At 38.9% G+C, this 25,482-nt stretch overlaps 3 protein-coding genes across 5 annotated transcripts; 1 reads left to right on the plus strand and 2 right to left on the minus strand.

The window, feature by feature from the left end:
• The first annotated feature begins 2,535 nt into the window (after window positions 1-2,535).
• On the plus strand, window positions 2,536-3,938 carry LOC121749678 (myb-related protein Hv33-like). Its single transcript, XM_042144263.1, has 3 exons — window positions 2,536-2,863; window positions 2,948-3,077; window positions 3,158-3,938. Exons 1-3 carry the CDS (start codon window positions 2,725-2,727, stop codon window positions 3,669-3,671), a joined length of 783 nt encoding a protein of 260 aa, XP_042000197.1. The 5' UTR covers window positions 2,536-2,724; the 3' UTR covers window positions 3,672-3,938.
• Window positions 3,939-13,512: 9,574 nt separating this feature from the next.
• On the minus strand, window positions 13,513-16,025 carry LOC121747114. The gene is made up of 2 exons (XM_042141104.1): window positions 15,167-16,025; window positions 13,513-14,729 (listed from the first exon to the last, which is right to left on the minus strand). The coding sequence occupies exons 1-2, from the start codon at window positions 15,938-15,940 to the stop codon at window positions 13,698-13,700; spliced, it is 1,806 nt and encodes a 601-aa protein (XP_041997038.1). The 5' UTR covers window positions 15,941-16,025; the 3' UTR covers window positions 13,513-13,697.
• Window positions 16,026-19,305: 3,280 nt separating this feature from the next.
• On the minus strand, window positions 19,306-25,217 carry LOC121748467 (copper methylamine oxidase-like). 3 transcript variants are annotated; one of them, XM_042142843.1, is made up of 13 exons: window positions 25,062-25,217; window positions 24,691-24,998; window positions 23,425-23,534; window positions 23,026-23,331; window positions 22,576-22,688; window positions 22,138-22,468; window positions 21,837-22,052; window positions 21,497-21,733; window positions 20,959-21,144; window positions 20,715-20,855; window positions 20,268-20,536; window positions 19,902-19,983; window positions 19,306-19,631 (listed from the first exon to the last, which is right to left on the minus strand). In XM_042142843.1, the coding sequence occupies exons 2-13, from the start codon at window positions 24,875-24,877 to the stop codon at window positions 19,509-19,511; spliced, it is 2,301 nt and encodes a 766-aa protein (XP_041998777.1). In that variant the 5' UTR covers window positions 24,878-24,998; window positions 25,062-25,217; the 3' UTR covers window positions 19,306-19,508. The 3 variants fall into 3 exon arrangements, with proteins under 3 accessions (XP_041998777.1, XP_041998779.1, XP_041998778.1); XM_042142845.1 differs by having other exon boundaries at window positions 25,090-25,180; XM_042142844.1 differs by having other exon boundaries at window positions 24,691-25,179.
• Window positions 25,218-25,482: the final 265 nt, after the last annotated feature.

Consider the following 25,482-nt stretch of genomic DNA (forward strand, 5'->3'; position numbering starts at 1 on the left):
TAATTATTCAATTCTGGATATAATACCACTGTCAAATAAGGGCTAATGTGGTCCGACTAATATCAAACCATGTGCCTCCAGAAAAGTACGACTAAGAGCATCTGTAACGGTGGACGGACGTCGTCCGTCCGTCCGTCCGTGCCGCTGGCAAGGACGAGCTCCGCCGCCGCTGGCACGGCACTGCTCGATGCATCGAGCACGTCCGTGCCAGCGAGCAGCTGACGTGGCATTTTTATTTTTTATTTTTTTAAAATTCGGTATTTAATTTTAATAATCGATAAAAAATAAAAAAAATATTTTCCAAATCCCAAAAATATGGCCGTTTTTTACCCATTTTTTGAATTTTTTTTATTTTTTTTATTTCCCCCCCCCCAAAAGCATCTATAAATACACACATTCATCATCCACTTATCACATCAAATCATCTCTCATTCATCTCTCATTCATAATTCTCATACATACTATCTACACCTTCATCTCTAACTCAAAACCTCAAATGGATTTCACCCATCTTATGGCGGAAGCGGAGCGCGAAAAACAAGAATACTACGAACAACATCGTGCCACTTACGAAGCATATGTCGCGGCGAATTCCCCCGCTCCTCCTCCTCAACGAACTACATCCATCGTGACCGGGAGAGAGCCCATGAAAGGCTCGTTGCCGACCAGCCGCAGTTTCTGGCAGATTACTTCAGGCGCCGTTTTCGTATGTCAAAGCGATTGTTTATGCGAATTGTCAACACACCATCAACGGAAATGCATACCACATAGGTTACTATCTCGCCGATGGTATCTACCCAAGGTGGTCGACTTTCGTGAAGACGCTCAGCAACCCGCACGACCCGAGACGGGTTCTTTTTGCGCAGCGTCGCGGAAAGATGTCGAAAGATCCTTTGGGGTCCTTCAAGCCCGATTCAACATTGTGAAGGCCCCGGCTCGGCTCTGGTACGTGAATAATATCGCCGACATTATGTACACGTGTATTATCTTACACAGCTATGACGAAGGACCGAGGGCGGCTAGCTTCTACGACGAGGATGAAGCCGGAAGCTCAACCGCTAGGTCTCCCCCACGCCGAGGTGTGCATACGACGGTGGGCCAGAGGATCGAGACAAGGCACACAATGCGCAATACCTGAACCCACATTGAGCTACAAGAAGACCTAATCAAACACATGTGGGTGAAATTCGGCAACGAGTAGTGGTTTTTTTATTTTTAGTATTTTAATTATGTAATTTTAAATTTTTAGGATTTTAATTATGTCATTTTTATTTTATTTGTCATTTGTAATATTATTTAGGTTTTTTTAATGAATTTTAATATTAAGGAAATGCTTTTGTTTAATTGAATTTTAAATTGAATTGTGCTCATCCTTGCAGAAGAGCACAGCTGTGGGTGTTGTGCTCTTGCCAGAGAGCAGGCAGAAAAAGTGGGGTCGGGCCCACAACCGTGCTCGCTGGCAAAAGCACGGTTATGGGTGCTCTAATAACTTTTTACAAATTAAAACACAAACATATTTTTAGAGAATAAAATAAATATATATACAAGGGTCTAATGATTTCCTAAATAACCTCAACGGCCAAGATAAAAAGATTTACTGTTTCACAAAATAAACACTAGGGCAAAACTTTAATTGTAATGAGAGCCAAAATAAACACATTGCCAAAATTCAGACTAAATAAATCAGTTATTCCAAGAGTAAAAATTATTGATAATATAATTTTTAGATAATTAAAAAAAATGATTGGTGATACTACTGATTAAAAAAATATTGATAATATAATAAATAACATACATGTATTAATAGTACTAATACGTAGCTTGCCACATCAAGTAGAAGGCAATAAAAAAGAGTTTAAAATTAATGTGCATGCCATACCAATAACTAAATTTTAATGCGCGTACCTTTCACTCTCTGTTACCATAGGAAGAAAAATTGTCCATAAATAATTAGGCACAATACATCACCCACGAATTCCACATTTTATTTCTTTCCCATCTATTTTGTTTTCTATTACTTTTTTAAAAGTTTTCTTGAAAAGGCCAATTTCTACATGGGCCCAATACTCTTTCTTACTCTCTCTGTCGGTCGAGTTAAAGTCACTGGACACATTAGTTTCAAAGTGTATATTGTTGAAAATTGACGTATTTTTTAATTTATTCTGTCCATATTTTATTTTTCATGCCGGAGATTTAACAAAAAGTTGTTTGACTCATTGTTGAGAGTTTATTATAATAGTCGGTGCATAATTTGTACTCAAAAAGATTGTTAGAAGTAGGTGTATATATCCTGATATAATGTTTTTTAGTACAAAATAATCAATAAAATGACTTTATTATACAAATAATTATATACTAAACCATAAGTCATATTGATATATATACACCAAAATACGGTCAATTGTGATGTTCGAGTATGTACACATAATTATTGTATAAAATTAAATAATTCATGATTATACTACCTGTACACTGTTATTGCACTTGGACAGAGATATCTTAAAGTTCAATTCAGTAGAAGATGAATTTGCTTAGAAACCACTGGATTGCCTCTCCACCCCCTCCCCCACCCCCAGTTGAAACTTGATTTCTAAGTATAATTTCTCTTAAATTATCATAAATCATCTCTGATTTTCCCCCAATTAAAAGGGGTGATCACAGCCATTCTTGCATCACTTTCTCACACCAACACAAGCTAGAAATCTTGGTGCCATTGCTGACATTATGGGGCGACAGTGTAGCAGCAGTGTGAAGCAGCAGAAGCTCAGGAAAGGGCTGTGGTCTCCTGAAGAAGATGAGAAACTGTTTGATCATATCTCCAAATCTGGTGTCGGCTGTTGGAGCTCTGTTCCTAAATTAGCAGGTCTTTTTTTTTTATTTTTGTTCACATTTTATATCAAATTAACATTTCTTGGAAATTGTGATTAAATTAATCAATTTTTGGCAGGTTTGCAAAGATGTGGGAAGAGTTGCAGGCTGAGATGGATTAATTATTTGAGGCCTGATCTCAAGAGAGGAATGTTTTCTCAAGAAGAAGAGGGTTTAATCCTTAATCTCCATGAAGCACTAGGAAACAGGTTAGTTAATTCCCACAATCTCAAACCAAACCCATAAAATTGAAAAAAAAAATAATAATAATTAATTGTAAAAAAAATAGGTGGGCTCAAATTGCATCACAGCTGCCAGGAAGAACAGACAACGAGATCAAGAACTTCTGGAACTCGTCTCTGAAGAAGAAGCTTCAAAAACAGGGGATTGATCCGAACACACACAAACCAGTAGAAATCCAGGTGAAAATGGAGCAAGACTATTCAGAGCTGCAAAACTCCTCAAAACAAGCCGCCTACGATCCCATATTCATGTCTGAATTTCAAGAAAGCATCGATTTCAACACTCCATCTTCCTACAGGCCTTACGACCCCGGCTGCGGATTCAACTCGATCCCGAATTTGACGAATTTCGATCACCACACAGACTATTCGGATAGCTCGGGGGCGTATTTAATGAAGGAGAGCTCCAGCAACAGCAGCAATCCTAGGATGGAGGCGAAAACCGACATGATCAATGCATTCTCATTGGAATCCATATTTGAGTTTCAGTTTGATGGAGCTGATGAGAGGAGCTATGCATTGGCGTCGCTGTCGCAAGAGCTTAGTGAAGCTTTTCAGTAAATATGGGATGTAATTTTATTTTTTTTTCACTTTCTTCACACACACACATATATATATGTAATACTGAAACAGAGTTTGATGGTTGATAGGTGTAGGGAAGTTTTCCAGTTGAAATTGTTTAGTTTCGTTGTTCTCTCACTCTCTCTGTTTCATTATATGCAAGATTGTTGATCAATAAGAGAGAGTTGGTTCTTGTCATGTGATTCAAGAATTGTAATTTGTTTTTAAGTTTTGATTAAAAGAAGTTTAGTGGTTTTGGTTGTGAAAGAGTGCATTTGTTTTGTGGTCCAAGTAAATTCCATTTGAGGCCAAGCATCTAAGTTGATTCATTTGATTAAGTTTTCTGTTATTCTAGCAAAAGTTTCACTTAATGGAAAAGTAAACTTGTTTTCTACCTTCTTTTTCTATTTTTGGCGTGTGTATTGGAGGCAGTCGAAGTTTTTTATTGTGATTTTGGGTTTTTTTTTATATATTTATAGACTAGTAAGTAGTATTATAATCTGTGAGAATTCAAGGGTAATTGTTTTTTGAATCAGAAAATACTGAAATAAAGTGGAGTAGTACTAATTTTGAAAGCGTTGCTAATCTAGGGGCGGTAATTATATGAAAAAATCTTAATGGTCCCGGTATTGTACTATTGTGTAGGTTGGCTGGGGATAGACTAGCACTTGAGATACTATCTCTATATTACTTAATTCCCTTTGTTTTAAAATATTGGTATTATTGGCCGTTGTATAACCGTGTATTAAAATATGATTAGTTTATCTATCATCATCGCTCGATTGAAAAATAACCAAGTCTATATAGGTAGGCTGTGCACAAGCATAAGCCCTTAAAAAGTAATTAATGTTTAAATAAAATTATTACATACATTTATATTTAACAACACATTACTAAGAAAAGCAACCTATTCTGCAACTTTATCTACAAAAACTATGAAGTTTATATTTATTCTCAATTAGTTTATGATATAAATTTTTTGATGAAATCTATATGATATGACAACCGATAAATAATATATGAACGTTATTGCCAATGAGAACAATGTTATTTATAAAAAAATACAACATCGTTTGAATGAAAAATATAGACAGTATAATACATAAGCGGATAAAAGTGTGCCCATAATTTTTCACTACAGAACAATTAATAATAAATTTGAATTTTATGAATTTTTAATTGATTTTCAAAGTTGTAGTACAAATCAAAATTTGACCAAATTTCTTATTTTTCTTACAATTTATCCGATAATAAAATATACAAATTGTCATAGTTAAACAAAATTAATTATCTCAAAAATACTTTGGCATCGTATATTATAGTGTATTGTATTAAAAAGATGAGTATTTTTATTGATAAATGAACATAAATTTAAAATAATTATTTTTATTTCTTAATCGAAATAACCTTGGGAAAAAAATAAGTTCTAAAGAAATCAAAATATTATAGTTCCACTGTTTGCCAATTAAATTGATCAAGCAAAACATCTAATTTAAATCTTACACATTCTGATTTGTAATTTATTTTTCTTTCAAATATTATACTCCATATTATTTTATATTATCATCGTGCTTTATTTCATCACAGTCAATGCTTAAAGTTAACTATCAGTACAGTATTAATAGTGTGTATCATCATATATATATGACATGTGTAATGTATTTGAGAAATAAAAAGAAGACAATTTCTTATTGGAAACGGCCACGGACGAACTAATCCTTATAAAATCTAGCAAATAAATCTATTCCTCTCAAAATTCAAACAATTAATCATAATTAAATTGACCCTAATAAATGAATTCAATTAAATAAGTCCATGTGCAAATCATGACCTCAACGCACCACACTAATGTGAAATTACATATGTCCCCATCTTCTTAAAGCTGGCCCTTAAATTTAAATCTTTGCTTAAAATTTCAATTTCCAACTAATTGATGTCAATTAATAATTAGTGCATCTGTCCCAAATATTAATAAAGCATAATCTCTACAAACTTTGTTGGCAAACATGGTTCAATATGTATCAAACATTGTGATCACTTCCCATCATATCAATAACGAAATATTCAATTAGTCGAATTAATGATTCTTTAGTTAGGAAACTACACTCATTTATTTAGCCTCATAATATGATCACTTTTATGACAACTTTTAGCTTCTTTAATTATTAATATTATACTACTATCATATCAATCTATGGGATTTGCATGTGTCAAGCTAATAATACGCATTCTTTATAAATTTCTTTTATTGGCTAAAATTGTCACAAAGTCAAATGTATTATCATGTTTAATTCGTGTATTTATTCAAAACAATACTATAGCATTTTATTGGCTAATCTCAAATACAAAACAATACTATCATGCATTTTATTCATGTTGACAGCAACATGCCGTCGTTGATGGCTAGCCTTGTTTTCTGACATCATAAATCACATTAAGTTTAAATTGACTCATATCCAACTTATTGGGCGTAAACGATCTATTAATGAATGATTTATTGTGCTAAAAATGTTACAAAGTCATACACCCGTGCATTTTCTCCTTTGAGTTATTTATGTATGATGAAATAATGGTTTGGGGTTTTGCAACTCAAAAAAAGAAAGAAGTTTGATCTCTTAGCTTTATCTATATATATAATATCTTTTAGTTTTGGTATTTTTGTACGAATTATTGTGTAAAAGCCCTTATTATCACAACGAAGCATAGGAAAATTAATGTATCAAAATTTCGAAAACGAAATCCATGATATTAGTCCCTACCAAAACAAATTTATGCGCCCGTCCCTGGATATAAGTCATGTTGAATCTTCGTCCGAGATTAGATAAAATTGCATTTCATATAATTCAACATGGTCGGACTCTTATGCATTTTTTACCTATTAAATCTCATCTAATTCTAACTAAACCTAATCACTATATCATGTTATTGGAATCTTTAAAGAACTGGATTTTGTTGTCCCATTTTACATGAAATACCCAAAACCCAGTTTTCTTTAGGCTTCCATTTATTTGAACTTCGCAAGGAAAAGGCATTCAAATTTCTTTCGAAGAAATGGGAAATAATTTGTGAAAAAAGGTTGTAGGGACCAAACTCTAATCAAAATGATCTGGAAAGTAATATGGTTACTTTAGTCATTTTGGAGGCTCATGAGGGTCCAAAATTTGATGGCCCCTGAAAAAGCCCGTTGTGTCATCTCTGTATCAAAACCTAAATTTTAAAATAGACAGCATTAAGTTAGAAATAAATGTAAGAAATAAGTTGATGTCTGGATTAAGGAAGAAATAATGCATCTGATATTAGTAGGACATGATTTATTAATGGAAATTGCCACATTTACCCTCATCATATCTCGAAATTGCAGTTATAACATTCTGAATCCACATTCGTAAAATGGGCTGGTTCAGCCCAACCCGATTCGATATCAGCCCGACATAAAATTTGCCCCACGTCTTCGCTATGTGTTTTAAATATGATAGCAAAAAAAATTAAAGAATATGATGGCAACTATCATTTGCATTGTTAAGCCAAGTTAATACGTAGCTTTCAGCATTTCTTTTCGCTCTCATTTTCATGTTTTATGATTTAATTTAATTTAAGGATCAAGTAATTGCGTGGATAAAGCACTACGTAGCTAGTAGGACGTTTTCCCACCTCGAATAATTGTCGTGAAGACGATCAGTCGATTTGATAACCTCATTATATCTAACAAATTGCATTAAATTCTGTATAACACAAGGACTTAACATCATTGTTGCTAGGGATGTCAATCGGGTCAGCCCACCGGGTTTCGGGCCAACCCTATTCGGGTTGCGGGTCAATCGGGTGCGGGCTAATCGGGTTGTGATTTTTTCGGGTTATAAAAGTTCAACCCTAACCCTGAAAGCTCGGGTTTCGGGCTAGCCCATCGGGTTAATCGGGTTGCTACCGATAAAATTAACATGCGATCAATCCAATAAATAATGATGAAAATTAGTTATATTTATAAAATGTAAAATATTTAATTATGATAAATTTGAGATATATGCTTAAACTCAAATATAAATATGATCAAAGGTCCATGATCAATTGAGATTTTTTAGGCTAATTGAGAAATGAGATGCAACATCAGCCACTCATTTTTATTAAATGAGTGGTCCAGATTTTGCCACACAAAAAATATTTTTAGATTAATTTATTATAAAAGGGCAGAATGGTAATTTCATGTTTTATCTTCTTTGCCATCAATAATTTTCCCAATTTCACTAAAAAAATCTCCTCCTCGTCAACCACCGCGGCTCCTCATCTCCGCCGCACTTCATCTCCGCCGCTGTCACACGACTCCACTGCCGCCGCCATTGCTGCGCCTCCGAATTGGAAGGCGAAATGGAAGGCTTCTCGATCGACGCTGCCGAGTTCCCCTATTTCTCCGGCGTCAATCTGTTCGACAGTATTGATTTCGACGATCTCTTCCTCGGAATCGACGAGAGCGACGTTTTGCCCGATTTCGAGATGGATCCCGAGCTCCTCGCCGACATCTTTGATTTCTACTCTTTGTTGGATTTTGTAGTGAGATCTGCGATTTTACTCATTTTTCCTGAATTGGAATTTGTAGATCTAAAAATTGGAACAATAAGATTTGTGAGATATTGAATCCTCATGTCGAAATTGTTAGATTTTTTAATTGACTAAGAGATTTTGTGTATGTTGGTGGAAGCTCTGCTATGTTTCTGAATTTGATAGAGTTGTTGACATTTTAATAGAGTTGTTGACATTTGATATTATCGCTATTGATATGTGAATTATAAGTGTTATTTTTTAGTTGTTGACATTTTAATAGAGTTGTTGACATTTGATATTCTCGCTATTGATATTGTTTTTGAGCTGTTGACACTTAATACAAGTCGTTGACAAGCTGTTGACATTTTATATACAGGCTTTTAACATGCTGTTGACATTTTGCTATAAGTTGTTGACATTTGATATGCATGCTATTGACATATATTGTATGAACATGATGCCTGAACTTGTGTCAATTAAAAAAATTAAGATAAAATAGTTGTTATTTTTTAATTACAAGAATTGTTTTTGAGTTGTTGACACTATATACAAGTTGTTGACAAGCTGTTGACATTTTGCTATAAATTGTTAACATTTGATATGCAGGCTATTGACATGTGTTGTATGATCATGGTGCCAAAACTTGTGTCAAATAAAAATTGAAGATAAAATAGTTGTTATTTTTAAATTACAAGAATTGTTTTTGAGTTGTTGACACTATATACAAATTGTTGACAAGTTGTTGACATTTGATATACAAGCTGTTAATATTTTCATATAAGTTGTTGATATTTGATACGAAAGCAATTGACATTTATTGCATGATCATGATACCGGAACTTGTTTCAAATAAAAAAATTAAGACAGAATAGTTGTTCTTTTTTAATTATAAGAATTATTTTTGCTTTGTTGACATTTCAATACAAGTTGTTGAACTGGTTAACATTTCATATATATTACCTACTGCTAAGTTCAAAAGTCAGAAACCACAACAGTTGTTCATGGTTTGTGTGGGTAGTGCAGGTTTTAGGAAGAAGCCTTCACCAACCCAAAGTTTGATGAGTTTAGAGGCACGTATCTCACAATCTTCGGGGAATGCACCCAGGTAAAGAAAACAACCTTGAAGTCTAGCGGGCAAGTAAAGGTAGCTGAGAGCCAAGATCTTCAATTAGGAACCCTCCCCCATTGCAGCAGCATCAACAGTATCTTCTTTTATCCTTTTCCAGAAATCAATCTTTTTTGTCTCCTGAATGAGTTGTTGTTGACATAATAGTTGACATAAATAACGTTTGATATTGACATCGTAGTTGACATAAATAACGTTTGATGTTGACATCGTAGTTGACACGAATAACGTTTGCTGTTGACATCGTAGTTGACATAAGATCAAGATGTTTTTCACTCTCTCTCTCACTCTCACTCTCACTCTCACTCTTTCTCTCAAATAGATCAATATGTTTCTTACAATAACCAAGAAGCTATGGAAATCTTAGCTCAAGAGGCAAATAGAGAGAGAGAGATTACCTATGGTAAAATATCAAGACCAATAAAAAAATCAGCAGAATTAACTAAGACAACAACTCCATTAAGAACAATTTCAGCTCAAGAATAAGAAAAACAATCCACCAAAAAAAATCCCTCATTTAAAAGAAAGGAAACATTTGCTAGAAAAACATAACACATTCAACCATCACTATAAACAAGAAAAAAGAACATTTTTTATGGAAAAAAATCGAATCTTAATAATTAGATTAGCCAGACAAATCACTCTAAACTTTGACACGCACAAACACACACACCTTCTGAATCAATTCATCAAACACCTGGAGAATCCGATCGAGCTCCACCACCTCCGCCGTCTCCTTGCGCTGCTGGTGGCTCCGGAACGACACTGGCGCTCTCTTCACCTACTGCAGCACAGAGAAGAGCTCCGGCGTCACGCCCTGCGACGGCTGCTGCTGCTTCGAGATCCACCACGACGACATCTTCTCCCTCAAAGCCTTCCTCCTCTCCAACGGCTTCACCGTCCCCCTCAGCTCGATCCCCTCGAATTCTCCATGGAAATCCTCACCAACCTCCAACCACCAGAACAGCCAGAGCAGGAGCAGGAAAATGATATGACATGGTGGAGGGTGGCAGGGGATACATCACAAAAGGAAAGTTATGATCAAGAAACAGGACATCCAAAATTTACATGAGGATTTCTTTATTATGTTAGTATCCTTTATCTCAAATACATATCAACATGCTCTGCCATACAAATATTTTTAAGAAAAGAAGCATAGTTTTAAAGAAAATAGAAATATTTAGATTCAATAAACTGCACTTTCATGGGAACATGAAAACAAGGACCAAACTCAAGAAAGCAAACCAAAGGAAGCATGGTATAAACTGCATTTAAACTTCTCTAACGATATTCATAGGACAAAAGGATGGATAATAACTAGGTTAACCTAGAGAAAGCATGGTAAATTTGAACAACAGATGTACCAACATCAAAATAACTACTGTTCTTTGGGCAATATACAGCAGATGTCAATTGAATCCATCTCTCCTCCTCCAATTGAACACAAAATCAGATCTGGAAGCTCGAGAATCCACGAATTCACACTCCTATCCTTCTGATTCTGGAAAATCATTTACAGAACAAAGCAATTGCTCGTCACCAACACACTGCAAGCCGTAGGAGTCGAAATCGTGCTCGGCAAGATCTACATCAACATCGGATTAGACAAATTGGGGATCGAGAAGCGATTAGGTCACTTCGCGTTCACGCTCACCTTCCTTCTCTCCTCCACCACCGAAACCCTCCCGATCTTCATTAACGAGCGCCCAATCCTCCTCCGAGAAGCCTCCAGCGGCGTCTACTGCCTCTCCTCCTACCTAATTGCCAACACGCTCGTCTTCATCCCCTACCTTCTCGCCATCGCAATTGTCTTCTCCTCTTCTATTTACTTCATATATTCATGTTTCAATTGCTCAAATTCTTCAGCTTCAATTTGGGGGGGAAAACGGTATTGCTCAAATTCTTCAGCTTCAGCTTCTATATACTTCATAGATTTTGAAGGTCTTCGATTTTGCACAATTGTGTGAATTGTATGAAGATCAACAGATTTTTCAGAGAGACTTTTGGAGAGGGTTTTAGAAAATGATTTCAAATACAATTTTAATTTTTTTCTGCCATATTATTAATGAAATGACACTTATACCCCCGTGTTGACATAATGTAATAGCTGTTGACATTTCATTAATCTTGTGGATTAGTGGCTGAGATTGCATCTCATTTCTTAATTTAATTAAATAATCTTAACCTAACAGCACCCTATGATCAAATACTAATATTTGAGATTTATGCAAAATAAAACATAAACATCAAGAAATTTTAAAGCATGTTTAGTAATTTAAATATTTCTTTTAGTGAATTTGAAGTTTCTAATTTATTTATCTATTATTATATTAATAAAAAATGTAATATATAATTTATATATTTAATATATGAAATGTAAATTTATTTTTTCAGTAATCTGTATTATAAAATAATCAATGAAGTGTCGAATTAGAGTAAAACAAATAGAACAATAGAAATTTTATCGGGTTTCCGGGCCAGCCCATCGGGTTTTCGGGTCTGGCCCTAACGGGTTGCGGGTTAATCGGGTGCGGGCTAATCGGGCTGTAATTTTATCGGGCTGAAAATTTTCAGCCCTAACCTTATAAATTTGGTGGGCTATTCGGGCCAGCCCACGGGTTTCGGGCTAAATTGACATCCCTAATTGTTGCTATGATGCTACTAACTGTAGTTATCTGCGAGTTAGTTAGAGGAAATAAAAAGCTTCTTGGTATAATGGAATTCAATACGGGAACGGAATGATGTTTCTATTTTCAATATGAGAATAGAATCCAAAGAATGGCCTTTCTCCTTTTTATTCTCTTTTCTTATTTTCGATTTTAATAAAATTATGCAACATAGTATTTCACTTCAATATTATCTCAATATTATATTTTTTAAATGTTTAATAATTGAAAAAAAATTCCCAAACACTATGCGCGCACACACACAACACATATACACACTATAGCAAAAAAAAAAGAATTACTTCATGTTTGACTAGATTTACAAATTACAACTACACGTGTTCAGTATCTATTGAGCTACCCAATAACATGAGTCCATGACCTTCCCCAAACATTTACTCTACAAACAACATAGCACAAATTTCCCCACCATCTTATAGGAACACACCTCTAAAGAAGTCCCTATTCACCACACAAAACATGACCAAACTAAGCCTCACAAGTCTGCATGTTTGAATGTACTGCAAGCTGATAGATGACGAGTTGGTGTATGGCCTTAGCAAACAGTCTCCTCAGCTTGGGGCCGTGGGAGATGACGTGCTTGGTTGTTCCCTCCAACGCTGAGTGCCCTATCCGCATCATCCCGCCACCCCCACGGTCCAATGGTCTACTTGAGCCATGCTCCGCTTCTCCCTTGCAGGAAACATCGATATTGCAAGACATCTGACGGCCTTAATCACAAAAGTCACTGAGTGGGTGTTTGTCTCCTCGCTCATCACCTGATCCAAGACGACCTTTGGGGACATCGAGATCAGCTTGAATGCAGTCCAAGTGGGACTCAGACCAACTCTGCCACTATTTTCAGGCCATCAAAAGGCTCCCGCGTGCCAGCTTCCCCAAAGCAACTGTGCAACTTATCTTGGGCATCAACAATCATCATCATCATCATACTTCACCTTCATCTCCTCACCAACATTAGTTTTATGTAAACTCAAGCAAATCCACATTAACACTCAAAAGGGATACAAAATGCATTGCCACATCCTCTTCACCAAACTCTCCCATCACTCTTTTCCAACAACATAATACTGAACCCTCACAGGCTGCTCCTTCTCCACCATCGCCACCACTATGTACCTGTGATTATACAGAGCAGTGGCAGCTGCACCCTGAGCATCAACACTAGTACATCCATTTGCGTAAAAGGCTGTTTCTACTAATCAAAAGCAAATCCAAATGCAACTTTACAAGAGAGCTTTTTTTAGGACTTGGAATTAACAAGTATTCCTTCATTCCTACCCAAATGATTTTCGGGTAGAGACCCGAAGACTTGGTGCGCAATTTGACTCGTTTAACAGTCCCATTTCTTATGCTCTACACTTACATGTACCAGGTGACTTCAATATGATCATCACATTTATATTTTGAAGTCCCACCTTAATACCTTATTCACCTATTTCCTTATTAATTATAGCTTAGTAATCTTTATTTTCTTTATAAGTAGCAAGTTTCATACAAGAATGGTATCACATTCATCTACTTATCATTTTAGTTCAGTGATAGTATTCAGTTTAGTTCATCTACTTACAATAAAAATTCCATCTTCAAATAAAAATGAAACTATACACCTCAAAGCCATCGTATACCTCCACTCCTTCTTCATCTTTAAAGTTGATCAACAAATGCTACATATCAAAATTAATGATGCCTATATGCATGATGTGTCCCAGCCTGATAGATTGTGAGATGATGTATGGCCTTGGCAAACAAGTCCCTAAGATCAGGGTTCTGCGCGACAGCATGTCGCGCAGCACCCTCAAGAACTCTCAGCACCTGAGCCTGCTCCAGCGCCTTGCTATTCCCCGCATTGACCGCAAGATAGCAGAGCAGCACGAGCTCATCCAGACGCTCATGGCTGCTCCGCACCAAATTCACTAGCATCGCCACCCCATTGAACTCGATGATCGCCTCCGAATGCTCCCTCCGGTTGTAATTCCCATCGCACACGAACTTCTTCAGAGCCCCGGCCGCTTCATCCGCCACCCTGCGGTCCCTGTGGCCGAGCTGCGCCACCAGAGACTGCACGATCCGCTTCTCCTTGGCTGGGAACATCGAGGCCAAGCACCCGATCGCCTTGACCGCCGGAATCACCATTCCCGGGGTAATCTCCTGGTTGATCACTCTCAAGAGCTGATCGAAAACCACTTTTGCCGCGGGGGAGGTGGGCTTGAAGGCGGCGCGTTTGAGCTCGTCGTTGGACTCTGCTACGACGGCGAGCTCCATCACCACTCTCAAGCAGCAAATCTTCAGCTCTCCGCTCTCTCTCTCGATGATTTTTGCGAGAACTAGCAATGCCTTGGTGTCTGTGATCTTCCCACTGTTGAACAAGTTTCCTCTAGCGAGAATGCGTAGTGCGTTGGCGCAGCTTATTTTGAGCTGCGATTTGAGCTCAGGCGCCTCTGCTTCGCCCTCTTTCTCTCTCTTGCTATGTTTACCACTATTTCCTCCCTCTAAACTTCCGCCGCCGTGGATTTTTTTCTCTCTTGCTATGCCTACAATAGAGTGCAAGTTGTTTGCGTTTTTGTGTGTGTTCGATTCAACAAACTCGTCCATGTTCACATCCATGGATAGAAGTGTGACCAATGGCCTAGTCACATTCTCTCTCCCAAATTCTTCTTGCACGGTTGGGTATAGTTCCGACATTTTTGATACTAGGTTTACTAAGATTACCTGCACTTAAATAAAGCACGGATCAATCAATGTTGGCCAATTAGCTGCCACAGAATTTTCTTAATGTTAAAAGATAAATGGTTGATTTTGTCCCGTCGCCGCGTTTATTCGAAAATGTCTCATTGTACTAATAATTACTACATAGTACTAATCATTTTAGCAATTAGCCTCCATCATTTCAATTTTGGAAACAAAATATCTTTAAAAACAAAAATCTTTGATCGAAGTATGGACGTGTGACTACCAAAATTACACACTGATTACCCAAATTACATATAGATGACTCAAACGGCGTGGAAATGCTGTCACATTCATATTTCAATCACTAGAATTTTTTTACTGAACAGTAATTTTTGGACAAAACACTCCAAACAATGGAATAAAAGCAACAATTTATTACTCCTTGTGAGTCTAGTGCAAAAAGGAGGATTAATTACCTGTACTTTAGCAGGCGATTGAGACAATGCCTTGGCAATAAGTTGAACTCCTAATTTATCGGCTATTATCTTGACACGTGTCAGATCATCGGCCAAATTGCAAAGAGCGGCGGCGGCGGCGGTCTGGGCGTCGACGTTGGTGCTCTCCTTGAGCATCTTGAGAAGCGGGGGGATCCCATTTTCCTCCACAATGATCTTCTTGGTGCGGTCGTTGTCATTGGCCAAGGCGGCGAGCTCGAGCGCGGCGTCGGCGCGGCCCGTGTGGACGGCGGCGATGGCTGGCCAGACCCAGGCGAGGATGGGGTCAGTGGTGGCGATGGGCGGCAGGGAGAGGCTGGCGGTCTCGTAGTCGGCGGAGTTGCGGTTGATGATGGAGACGACCCACTTGATGTCGGCGAGGGAGGAGTCGAGGAGGGCGGCGAGCTTCTTGAAGTCGGCGGCGGTGGTGATGGAGAGCACGTGGTGGAGCACGTTCGTCTTGCGGTGCCGGCACTTGCGGGACAGAGCCAGGGCGCGGTCCAGGGACTTGGTGACGTCGGCGGACACGCGGCGGATGGGGCGGTCGTAGAGAGCGGTTGGGGTGGCGGCGGTGAGGCGGGCGGCGGAGCGGAGGAGCTGGGAGAGCTGGGTGACGTGGCGGGAGAGGTCTGAGTTTTCTGGCTTGAATGACTCGGCTTCTTGGGTTGATTTGATGACTCGGTCGGCGAGTAGAATTGGGAGGGACAGGACTTCTTGGATTGGTTTTTCTTCTTCCGTCGCCGTCGCCATCGCCATGAGTTATCAAGCTGAAGTGGAGAAGAAGGAATTGGGAGCGAATGTGAATGATTGAATTTGAGGGAGAACGAGACTTGAATTATAGTAGAAACTGTTTCTCATAGAGCTTCTCCAATAGCACTGGACGTCAAATAGCCATCAAATAGCCTTCACACTGCCACATCATCAGCACTACAATTCTCCTGTCACATCAGCTTGCCACATCAACTGGAAATCAAATAGCCCTCACATAGCCTTCACACTACCTTTCTACATCACCAATAACAATTATATAATTTAATTTACACTTGTATCAACATACGGAATTTAATTTACGAGACAAATACGGAAAATTCGAATAATAATATTAAAATTTAAAAAGTACATTAATTATAAAAAAAAGTACAATAATATAAAAAAAGTACAAAAATTAAAAAGTACAAAAATTAAAAAGTACATTAATTTAAAAAAGTAAAACAAAATCACTCATCGCCGCCGTCCTCGTCTCCGTCGTCGCCCAGCGCTTCTTCACCGTCGTCGCCGCCGCCTCCGTCACCACCTACGCCGCGGCTATTCCCGCCGGTGTCCCTCCTCATCGCCTCCAATTCTTCACGCTGGCTCTGGAGCAATACACGAAGAAAATCCTTCACCTTGGGGTCCACCGCCGCTTGGAAGTCGGCTAAGGTCTTCACCATTTGAGCGCGCGTTTGTTGGCGCGCGAAGAATTTGAGCTCCTCGGTAGACCTGCCGAGGGGGGATGCCGAATGGACGTCCTGGGAACTCGGGGTGCCCCCCTCGCAACCTGCTGCGCCCGCCTTTGCCCAACCGGGCGAGGTCGGCGACCAAACGACCGAGGAGTCGGGACCTCCTGGGCCGTCTCAGGGAGGTCTGACGAACCACCGCTGCTGCCGCTATAATCTCCGGTATAGTTCAGTCTCTGCCTCTTCGGCCAGCCAGCGTCGACGCCTGCCCGGAATTTCTCCGACTCGTTGAGCACAACGTAGCAGTTCCAGTAGGTGAACTCATAGTACTTCTTATCCGGATCGGGGTAGGCTCTCTCCGCAATCCTCCTGCAGTCTTCCTCTGTTTGGCCACTGGTCTGCATGCGGAGGGCATTGGCGTACAAACCCGAAAATCGAGAGACGCCAGCCCTGATTCGGTCCCAGCACTTCCGGACCTCCTCCCCGGTGCACGGTCTCCCTTCAGGGCAAAATGCCCTGTAGGCTGCGGCTATCTTGGCCCACAAGTTGACGATCCTCTGGTTGTTCGAAACCAGAGGATCGTCGCAGACACTCACCCACGCCTTGGCAACCGCAACGTTCTCCGCGTCTGTCCACTTCCTCCGGCCCCGGATTTCGGCTTGGGGCTGCGACGACTCGCCGACCTTCTTCGCCTTGCCCTTCTTCTTACCTCGCCCTACTCCCTGGCTTTGAATGAGAGTTTCCGAAACCTAGTTAATATCAAAACCCAAGTCCGATAAGGAGAAGGTCTCCGTATACTGTGCATCCGTTGGGGTCGATGTGTGCGAAGAACCGGTGGAAAAATCAAAAGTCGGCCGATAGGCGTTGTCCCCCCGTGCGTCCCCTGCGCCGGGGGAATAATCTGTTGCGCCGGTGGCATCATCTGCTGCGCCGGTGGCTGCATGCCGGGTGCCCACCCCGGCATCATCTGCATAGGGGGCTGCATGCCGGGTGCCCACCCCGGAATCATATGCTGCCACGGGTACATGTTGTAGTACCCGCTCATCGGAGGCCAACCACCTCCCCCAGGAGCCGGGGAAGTATGGGACCCTGCCCCGGGAGTCGGGGGCGTCTGAGACCCTACACCGGGAGGCGGGGGAGTCTGAGACCATCCCCCGGGATTAACTGGAGTACCTTCGTAGTTGTTCTCCATTGCTCGTTATTGATCTTGTACAGAAAGTAAGGTAGAGAGAGAGTACTCGTTAAAACAAGTGGTGCGAATGAAAATGAGGTTCAACGCGCGTATATATAGTGTGTTCGAAAAACAAAAAAAAAATTTAAATCCGACGCCGGTTTGGCGCCGATCCGGGACGCACAATGGCGCCCGTGAGGATCGGCGTCGGAACCGGCGTCAGCGCGGGAATCGGCATGGCGACGCCGATTTCGCCCACGCCGGTTCCAATGGTTCGGCGTCAAACCGGCGTGGGCGAAAAATCGGCGTGGCGGTGGTGACGCCGGTTATTGGAGATGCTCTTACTTCTTTCGTGTATAAAACAAATTATAACTAGTCAACCGTCACTGTGTTTGCCGTGTTGAATGTACCTAAAAAAAATCGAGTTCACGCATTTCCAACGGTAATTAGGTAACGGAAAAAGAAGAATTCGACTTTTCTTAAAATAAATTTAATTATTTTCTTAAAATAAATTTAATTACTTTCATTGTAAAGGGAGAAGAAAATTCTAGGAAATATCCGAGTAAACTTCGACAACGACTTGGACACACTAGGGATATTTTTGTTGTGGTGTGGGAGTAGATATATCACTAATAAACAAAGACCAATTTTTATACTCCATGAGAAAAGATTAGTAGCAAAGTCAATGAATAATATTTATGGCGCGGGGGTTTAAAAATGAGGGAATCTCAATCTTCAGTCTTTAGATTAAAATCAGTATGAGTATCTATTTTATTCTGAAAACAACCATGCAAAATATAGTATGCCACTTCAAGATCGGCTGGCTGGTGCTTCTTCGAGAAGTCAACTAAGAAATTTTAGAGAAACTGACTAAAAATTGAACGCAATATTGGAAAGACAGTCGACTTTCACTTTTTGATTAAATGGGTAGTAGTATTTGTTAATACCATTTCATTTGAGAAATATGTGGATTTGGTAAATTATCAGCATCTCAATCATCTTATATATCATCATTCATCAATGGTGTACAAATTACAATGTACATATCAACCTAGATATGTCCGAATCAATAAATCATGGATATGTATTGAATAGTGGATGTGGACCTAATGTTTATACAAAATAAATGCAATTACTTATTGGATAATATAAACTGTAAATTTGAGCTTAATTTAGAATATTTTTAGAGAGAAAGACATGAATAAAGAAATCAAAATCTCAAAGTAGACTTTGACTGTGAGCTGTTAAGCGCCACCCTTGATTAAGTTATTACTACTGGTAAAAGCCAGTTTCTCATTATAGACTCATGCAAGAACCATTTTATAAAATAATGTAGATTTTTTTCCTCTGCACTTACAATAGTTGCCTAAATAGACTTCGACGAAAACCGGCAGTGGTTATATGAGTATATCTAATAATTAAACATACAAATAGAAATATATGCTGCAGTGGTTTTATTTGGCAAGGCAAAGCCTCTAAAGTTAATTCAAAACTCAAGAAAATTGCAACCAGAGTTAATAAACGTAGTACTATCCCAAAATCAAGAAATACAGAACACAAATTCAAATTAAAGAGTTCACCCAAGTTTTCCAATTTATTTTATTTTTTGCAGACACAGCAAGTTTGATCAAACTATTGTGCAGAATACTGAAATTGAAACTTGATGAGAAAGCAAGTCTTGAAAGTGTTTGAAACAGCCACAGGTATTCATACCCCTTCAGAGTTTTGCAATCAGACCAGATGAAGCAGGCTTGTCTTTCACGTCATTCTCCTTTCCATCTTCCTCGCAAGCATTTGGTGGCACGTCCACTGCAGGCGAGCAGTTGAAGAATCCATGTGGCTGCAACCATAAGTCGTAATTTTTTTAAGCACTAGTTTTGATTAAAGTTGTAGCATCTAGGTTGCATGACATGCTAAATGATAAAGCAGTGGATAACTGCGAGTAAACACAGAAATAAGGTTGACTCTTTTGCACAGATCTAGTAAATTTCTAAGGAAAGGGGCTTGGCAGCGTGGTTCTTAGCTGTGAACTTTCGTGGATAGATAGGTAACAAGCACGATGAGAATTGAGGATTACAACAGACCAAATAACATCGTATTTGTAACATACCTGAAGCACGAAACCAATGTGTTCTACTGGCATGACAGGCCAGTCTTCCAAACGAGGAACATGTGTAATTCCAAAAACATACCTGCATGAAAACATCAAGTCCAAAAGAAGAGGGAACATGAGTGTCACAATGAGAATCGAGCGACAGGTGCAATTTTAAAGCTGATAGCATCAAACAAAAGACACCCGACTCCATATAGAAACATTCTCAAATAAACCAGGTAGTTATAATCATAGTTAGGTTTACAACTTGAAGCTTCACACACTCTGTATCTTGGTTTAGTGGGATCAAATGACTTGATATTTCAAAAAGGAATTGCACTTGGAGAAATAATAAAGGCACTGTGCTTCATTGAGGAAACTAACCAGAGTACAATGTTGGTTTCTTCCAGAGATCGATTTTGCTTTACCCAAGAAGCAAGGCCTTCACCAGCACGTGGATTCTGGTTAGGAAATTCTCCTCCAGGGAAATCTTCGTCGCGTGCATATGGGGTAACCCACAAGTTATGCTTCAGAAAGGCAGCTCTTCTCAGAAACTTAGCCTCAGGACCAGCCAACGGCAGACAATTTGAACCAGGCACCAGCTTGTAGCCAGTCAGTTGTCCACTCCTGTTGACAGTTCTCGTGTTCTTTATCTGAAATTATTAATAGAAGATGATCAATTCATAAGATTCCTCAATGGCTGTATACAGCATGATGGACTATCAATGACAGGAAATATTTTTTCTCGAACGAAGACAAGAAAAAAGGAAACTGCCTGTCTTTTTCAAAACAATTGACAAATCAGAAGCATAAATGGGTGAGGATTCTTACAATCCAGTGACGGGCTGATGATGGATCGCAATCGCGCATGGCTTCTAATTCAGATTTAAGTAAAGTTTCCTCAGCATAGAATGCATTGTTATGAACATTATCATTTCCAGGTTCTTCAACTCTCACGTTCACTTCAACAACCTAAGAAGTGATAGTAGTAGCATAGCACCCATTGACAAACGACACGAGTTAGTGTTATTCCTGGAAATTAACACAAAAAACTTATTAACCTATGACCACAAACCTGATTGTGCATTTCACCAGGCTTAGAGTCAACGGCCATGTCCATACGGGCAACAAAAAAATGCTGATGAACTGGAGCATACAGTCCTGGTGCGATTGTTGTGCCGTATTTTCTAACTTCCCCAGGTTGCAAAGCTCCTAAACTAAGAATTCCAGTAAGTTTTACTTCAGCCTCAATTTTTCCATCCTGCATCAATAAACAAAGTTTATGAATCTGCGGTGGAAAACAAAAATGTAATGACTCTGATTAAAGAGTTAAGAGGCTGATTAGATTCAAAAAGTAAGACTTGGTGAAGCTTATTTTAAAGGTCTCAAGATGTAGTGAGAAAAAAGGATAAGAAAGCTGAAATTAGAAAACAAATGAGTTTCCTGGATATCTCGCAATTAGTATGTTCACTTTTTGCTATATATGCCTTAGAGGATAACAATGCTTCACTAAGAGAGCAAACTTGTAGACTAGGAAGATACAAGTCATGCTATACATTTGATAGACCAACATACAGTTATTGTAAGAGCAGACTTAAGTGTGATCCACTAACCTGATAAAAGTGCCAGTAAAATCCATATTCATAATTAGCTACAGTGCAAATGAAAGAAACAGTGAGGCGCCTTGAGCGACGAACTTCTGTAAGGCCAGTTCTCCAGTCTTGATGCTTCCAGAGAATTCCATTGTCTTCTTCGTGCAAGCATACACAGTTTTCAGTTGTTTCAACTCCTCCAGTAAAGTTTGTGAAATGGGCATCGAAATATTTTACATACCCCAAACAATCACATCCCTGAAAAGTAAGAGTCTTAGTTTGGCTGTCATATTGAGTGTGAGTGATCAATGCAGAATAAATTAAACTGAGAAAGCAATGGTCACTTAGAAGGAACATAAACCTTCTTAAGAGAATGGGCATTCTTTCCAAGACCATCTTCCCCAGCATCAAATGCATTCTTCCTGTAATGTGGTTCATTGGGATCTCCATAGGGCACGACCATCTCAACAAAACTTAACCTATGGGCAATAGGTCTCCGACCTCGACTACCATCAACATAGGCAACAGAATGAATGACCAAACCCTCCCTTGGAGTGAACCCAATACGAAAGTTCCACTGGCATTAAACAATTCAATCATTATTGGTATATTCAAATAAATTAAATGATAAATGTTAAAGCAGAGAGAAAGAAATCCACTACCTTCTGCCACTCAACATAATTTCCACTAATTCGAAAGCTAGGACCTTCAGGTTGTACGATTTGAAGGGGTTTGACATCACTTCTATCCACCCCTCCTCTTGTTTCACCAGGAGTATAGTTTCTCAGTGGATCAGCTGGAGGTAATGGTACCAGCTTACGATCTTCAAACTCAACTACCACCATATTTTGCATATCAACAAGAACGTGAATTCCTTCTACAGGTCGGGCATAGCCATTTTCTAGTGGGCAGTCACTTTCTATTCGGCAAAAAATGAGTGGCTTTGCAAGTCTACGACTAGGAGCATCAGCTTCACCGTGGTAACCAACACACCTGCAGTGCACAATAAAGGCATCAAGAAGTTGGTATATCTGACAGTGAGAGCTTAGAACTTTATTTTAAGAGAAGCGAAAATACATATCACATTATATGTTACTAACCAAGGATCAACCATGACTAGTTCCATATCATCAATGCCCCTCTTCTTCATTGCTTCTATGAATGGAGGGTAATCTTTGACAATAGCTTCACATTCAGCATACTCTGCAGCGTCCTAAAATTAGGTTATACAAATAATTTAGAATGAGAAAGTGAACATTTTTTATCACAGGCTAAAATCAGAAATATACTGTAATTCTTTAAGGCTGATCTGCATGGATTTTTCAGTTCAAGTATCAGAGAAAACTGTAAAATATGAAAAGTAGAAAGGTAAAAGATTCAGAGTGGTCGTGCAATCTCAAATGCAGCTCAAAATATTTAGTTTACTGTTCTTGCCCAGTGGTATATAATAGATTAAAAAGCCACTTTGCAAATTTTATAAGCAATGTAAATATGAACTGATTCAAAATTAGACATAATGAATCATGAAAAGCTTCAGTTGTCAGAGATACCATTGGTGGCTGAACATCAGGGATAACTGTAGAAGAAATGACTTTTCCCCTATGATGTCCACCTCGAGTGGTAGCATGTACTTCTGTCAGCTCAACTATCCACACACTAGTCTCATTGGATCTTTTATTGTAGACAACTAGTCGGGCTCGCCTTGGTGGAAGCTTGGTAGGAACTGCAGGTGCTCCTCTTGTTCTAGGTAACAATGAGGGTTGGAAAGGGGGAAAGAAATAAGCATCTGCCAATGCCACTACATATTTATCCGGCTCTAACAAAACCACTTCAATAAACCGCATGCTATCTCTCAACTGGAAAGAAAAGAAATGTACACTAGAGTTAAGATAACATACTAAGATAATATTACTTGGGCAAGAAAATATAAACAGAAAGCCATTAAGAACCTCAGGGGTGGCTCCAGCTGCTCTGACAGTTGCCACAGCTATAGAGATTTCAGCAGCAGATAAAGGTTCCAAAGGATGTTTCGTTTCAGCTCTTAGCATGATCTGGATCCCTGAATCAACAACACATTAACCAGTAAATATTCCATAAAATTTTATTTAATATACGAAGAACTAGTTGATAGAGGTTTAAGACATCTTCTTCATGCAAATAGATACGATAGGTAATATAAAAGGTAAACTATTAGGGGATAACAAGCATCCACCTTGTAGGATAGCAATCAAAAAAACTTTCATGTCCTGCCAAATGATAGTATTCCTAGATGGCTAGATATAAAACAATTTGGAAACATTATGGCTTAAGCCACAATATATCGCAGATTATTATGAAAAGTGCATGATTATCACCTACGACACCACTGACAGATCAAACCTTTATTGTCTACTTGTTATGAAATAATTCCAAAATGCAAGTGCAACAAACGAATTTGAAACAAAATGAAACAAGAAAACGAAGAGATATTTGAACATATAGCAGCAACCACCAAATGGAGGTATGAAGAGTATGAAACAATTCGAATAGATTAATTACAAATTACTTAATCAGTTTAAACATATTGCTTCATGAAGTGCCTCTGAAGCATAGATAATGCAGTTACTTGAATGCCAATGTAAAGTTGTATAGACTTTCAAACATGAATAGGTTATCAAGCCTTTGGAGCTTTATCATAATAGTAGTAATAATTTCCAGCGTGATTAGATATTGAACAAACTGCCTTCTTCTTTTACTCATAACATAACTTCCTTCTTCTTTTTTCCCCTCATGAAACAATAGCATATGCTCTTTCACTCCGCCATATATGCAGGCAGTAGGCACAGGTTTACAAATGCACTAAAAAATGAACACACGGGCAACTTAGTCAAGACTTGTAGATTCAAAATTTTATCAATCGCATCTATTCGCCTAACAAGGACAAACAAATTAACAAGCCACGATGTAACAAGAGTATGGAGTATAAAATAAACACAGCCAAAAGATAAACAAAAAAGTTGTCATTATTTTCAACCAAACCACAATCACAACTTTAAAATAAAAAAAGTTGTCAATATTTTCAACTGAGCCACGATCACAACTTTAAGATGTTAAACGCACGAAATACATAGAGCAACATACATACACGGCGACACACAGGTACATGAATGCTGGAGAGTAAATAAATTCGTATAAATACTTTATTTAAAAAAAAGAGGTGAAATGAGACGGAAAACCTTTCGCGGTAGCTTTGGAAGCAGGATCGGGTCTGATTAAGGAGGTGAGGTTCTTTCTCTGGAGATCTTCAGCGGCAGGCGATACGCCCCAATCAGCAGCGGCGGAGGCGGAAACATTCTCACGGCGGACAGCTGCTACCTGAGCAAATTGACCGGGACGCGTCGCTTCTTTCTGAGTTGTGGCCATTGCAACTGGGTGTCGAGCTCACCGGATCCACCGCAATGCGCGTCGAAATCTTCTGACATACAGCAGAAGAAGAAACAGGAAGTTTCTCAGACTAGCGCCGCCGCCAAACGTCGCTGCAAATCTGTTGAGGCAGATTGAGTGAGTATATGCAGAAAAATATTTGATCAGCAACTAAAATTCGTACAGATTATGAGCTGATCGGCGATCCTAACTCTCTATCTATCGTTTCTACTGTAGATTGATACAGAGAGAAGGGGCGAGTTGCAGACTGAGAGGAATGGGACAAGCAGTGAGGCTCCTTTCATAAAAGTGATGAGTCTGTGTATGTATTTATTGATGATTTTTTTGGATTTAGTGGTTTGTATTTTTCTTTTCTTTTTGCTTTTTTTAACAATTAAAACGCGATTGCTTATTCCATAAGTGCGGGGTGCGATAGTTGAGTTGTGTTGGCTTTTAGCAATTGCACAATGATGGTTTGGATGATAAGGACGTCAATTTTGGATATTAAAGTACGATCATTGGAATTTTAGCTTAGTTTTTACAGCATAAATGTTTGGTAGACCGTAAACAAATCTAGATACGTTTAGTGAAGATAAATTAGTGAA

Source organism: Salvia splendens, chromosome 9 (genome assembly GCF_004379255.2).
Source record: "Salvia splendens isolate huo1 chromosome 9, SspV2, whole genome shotgun sequence".
Taxonomy (NCBI): domain Eukaryota; kingdom Viridiplantae; phylum Streptophyta; class Magnoliopsida; order Lamiales; family Lamiaceae; genus Salvia; species Salvia splendens.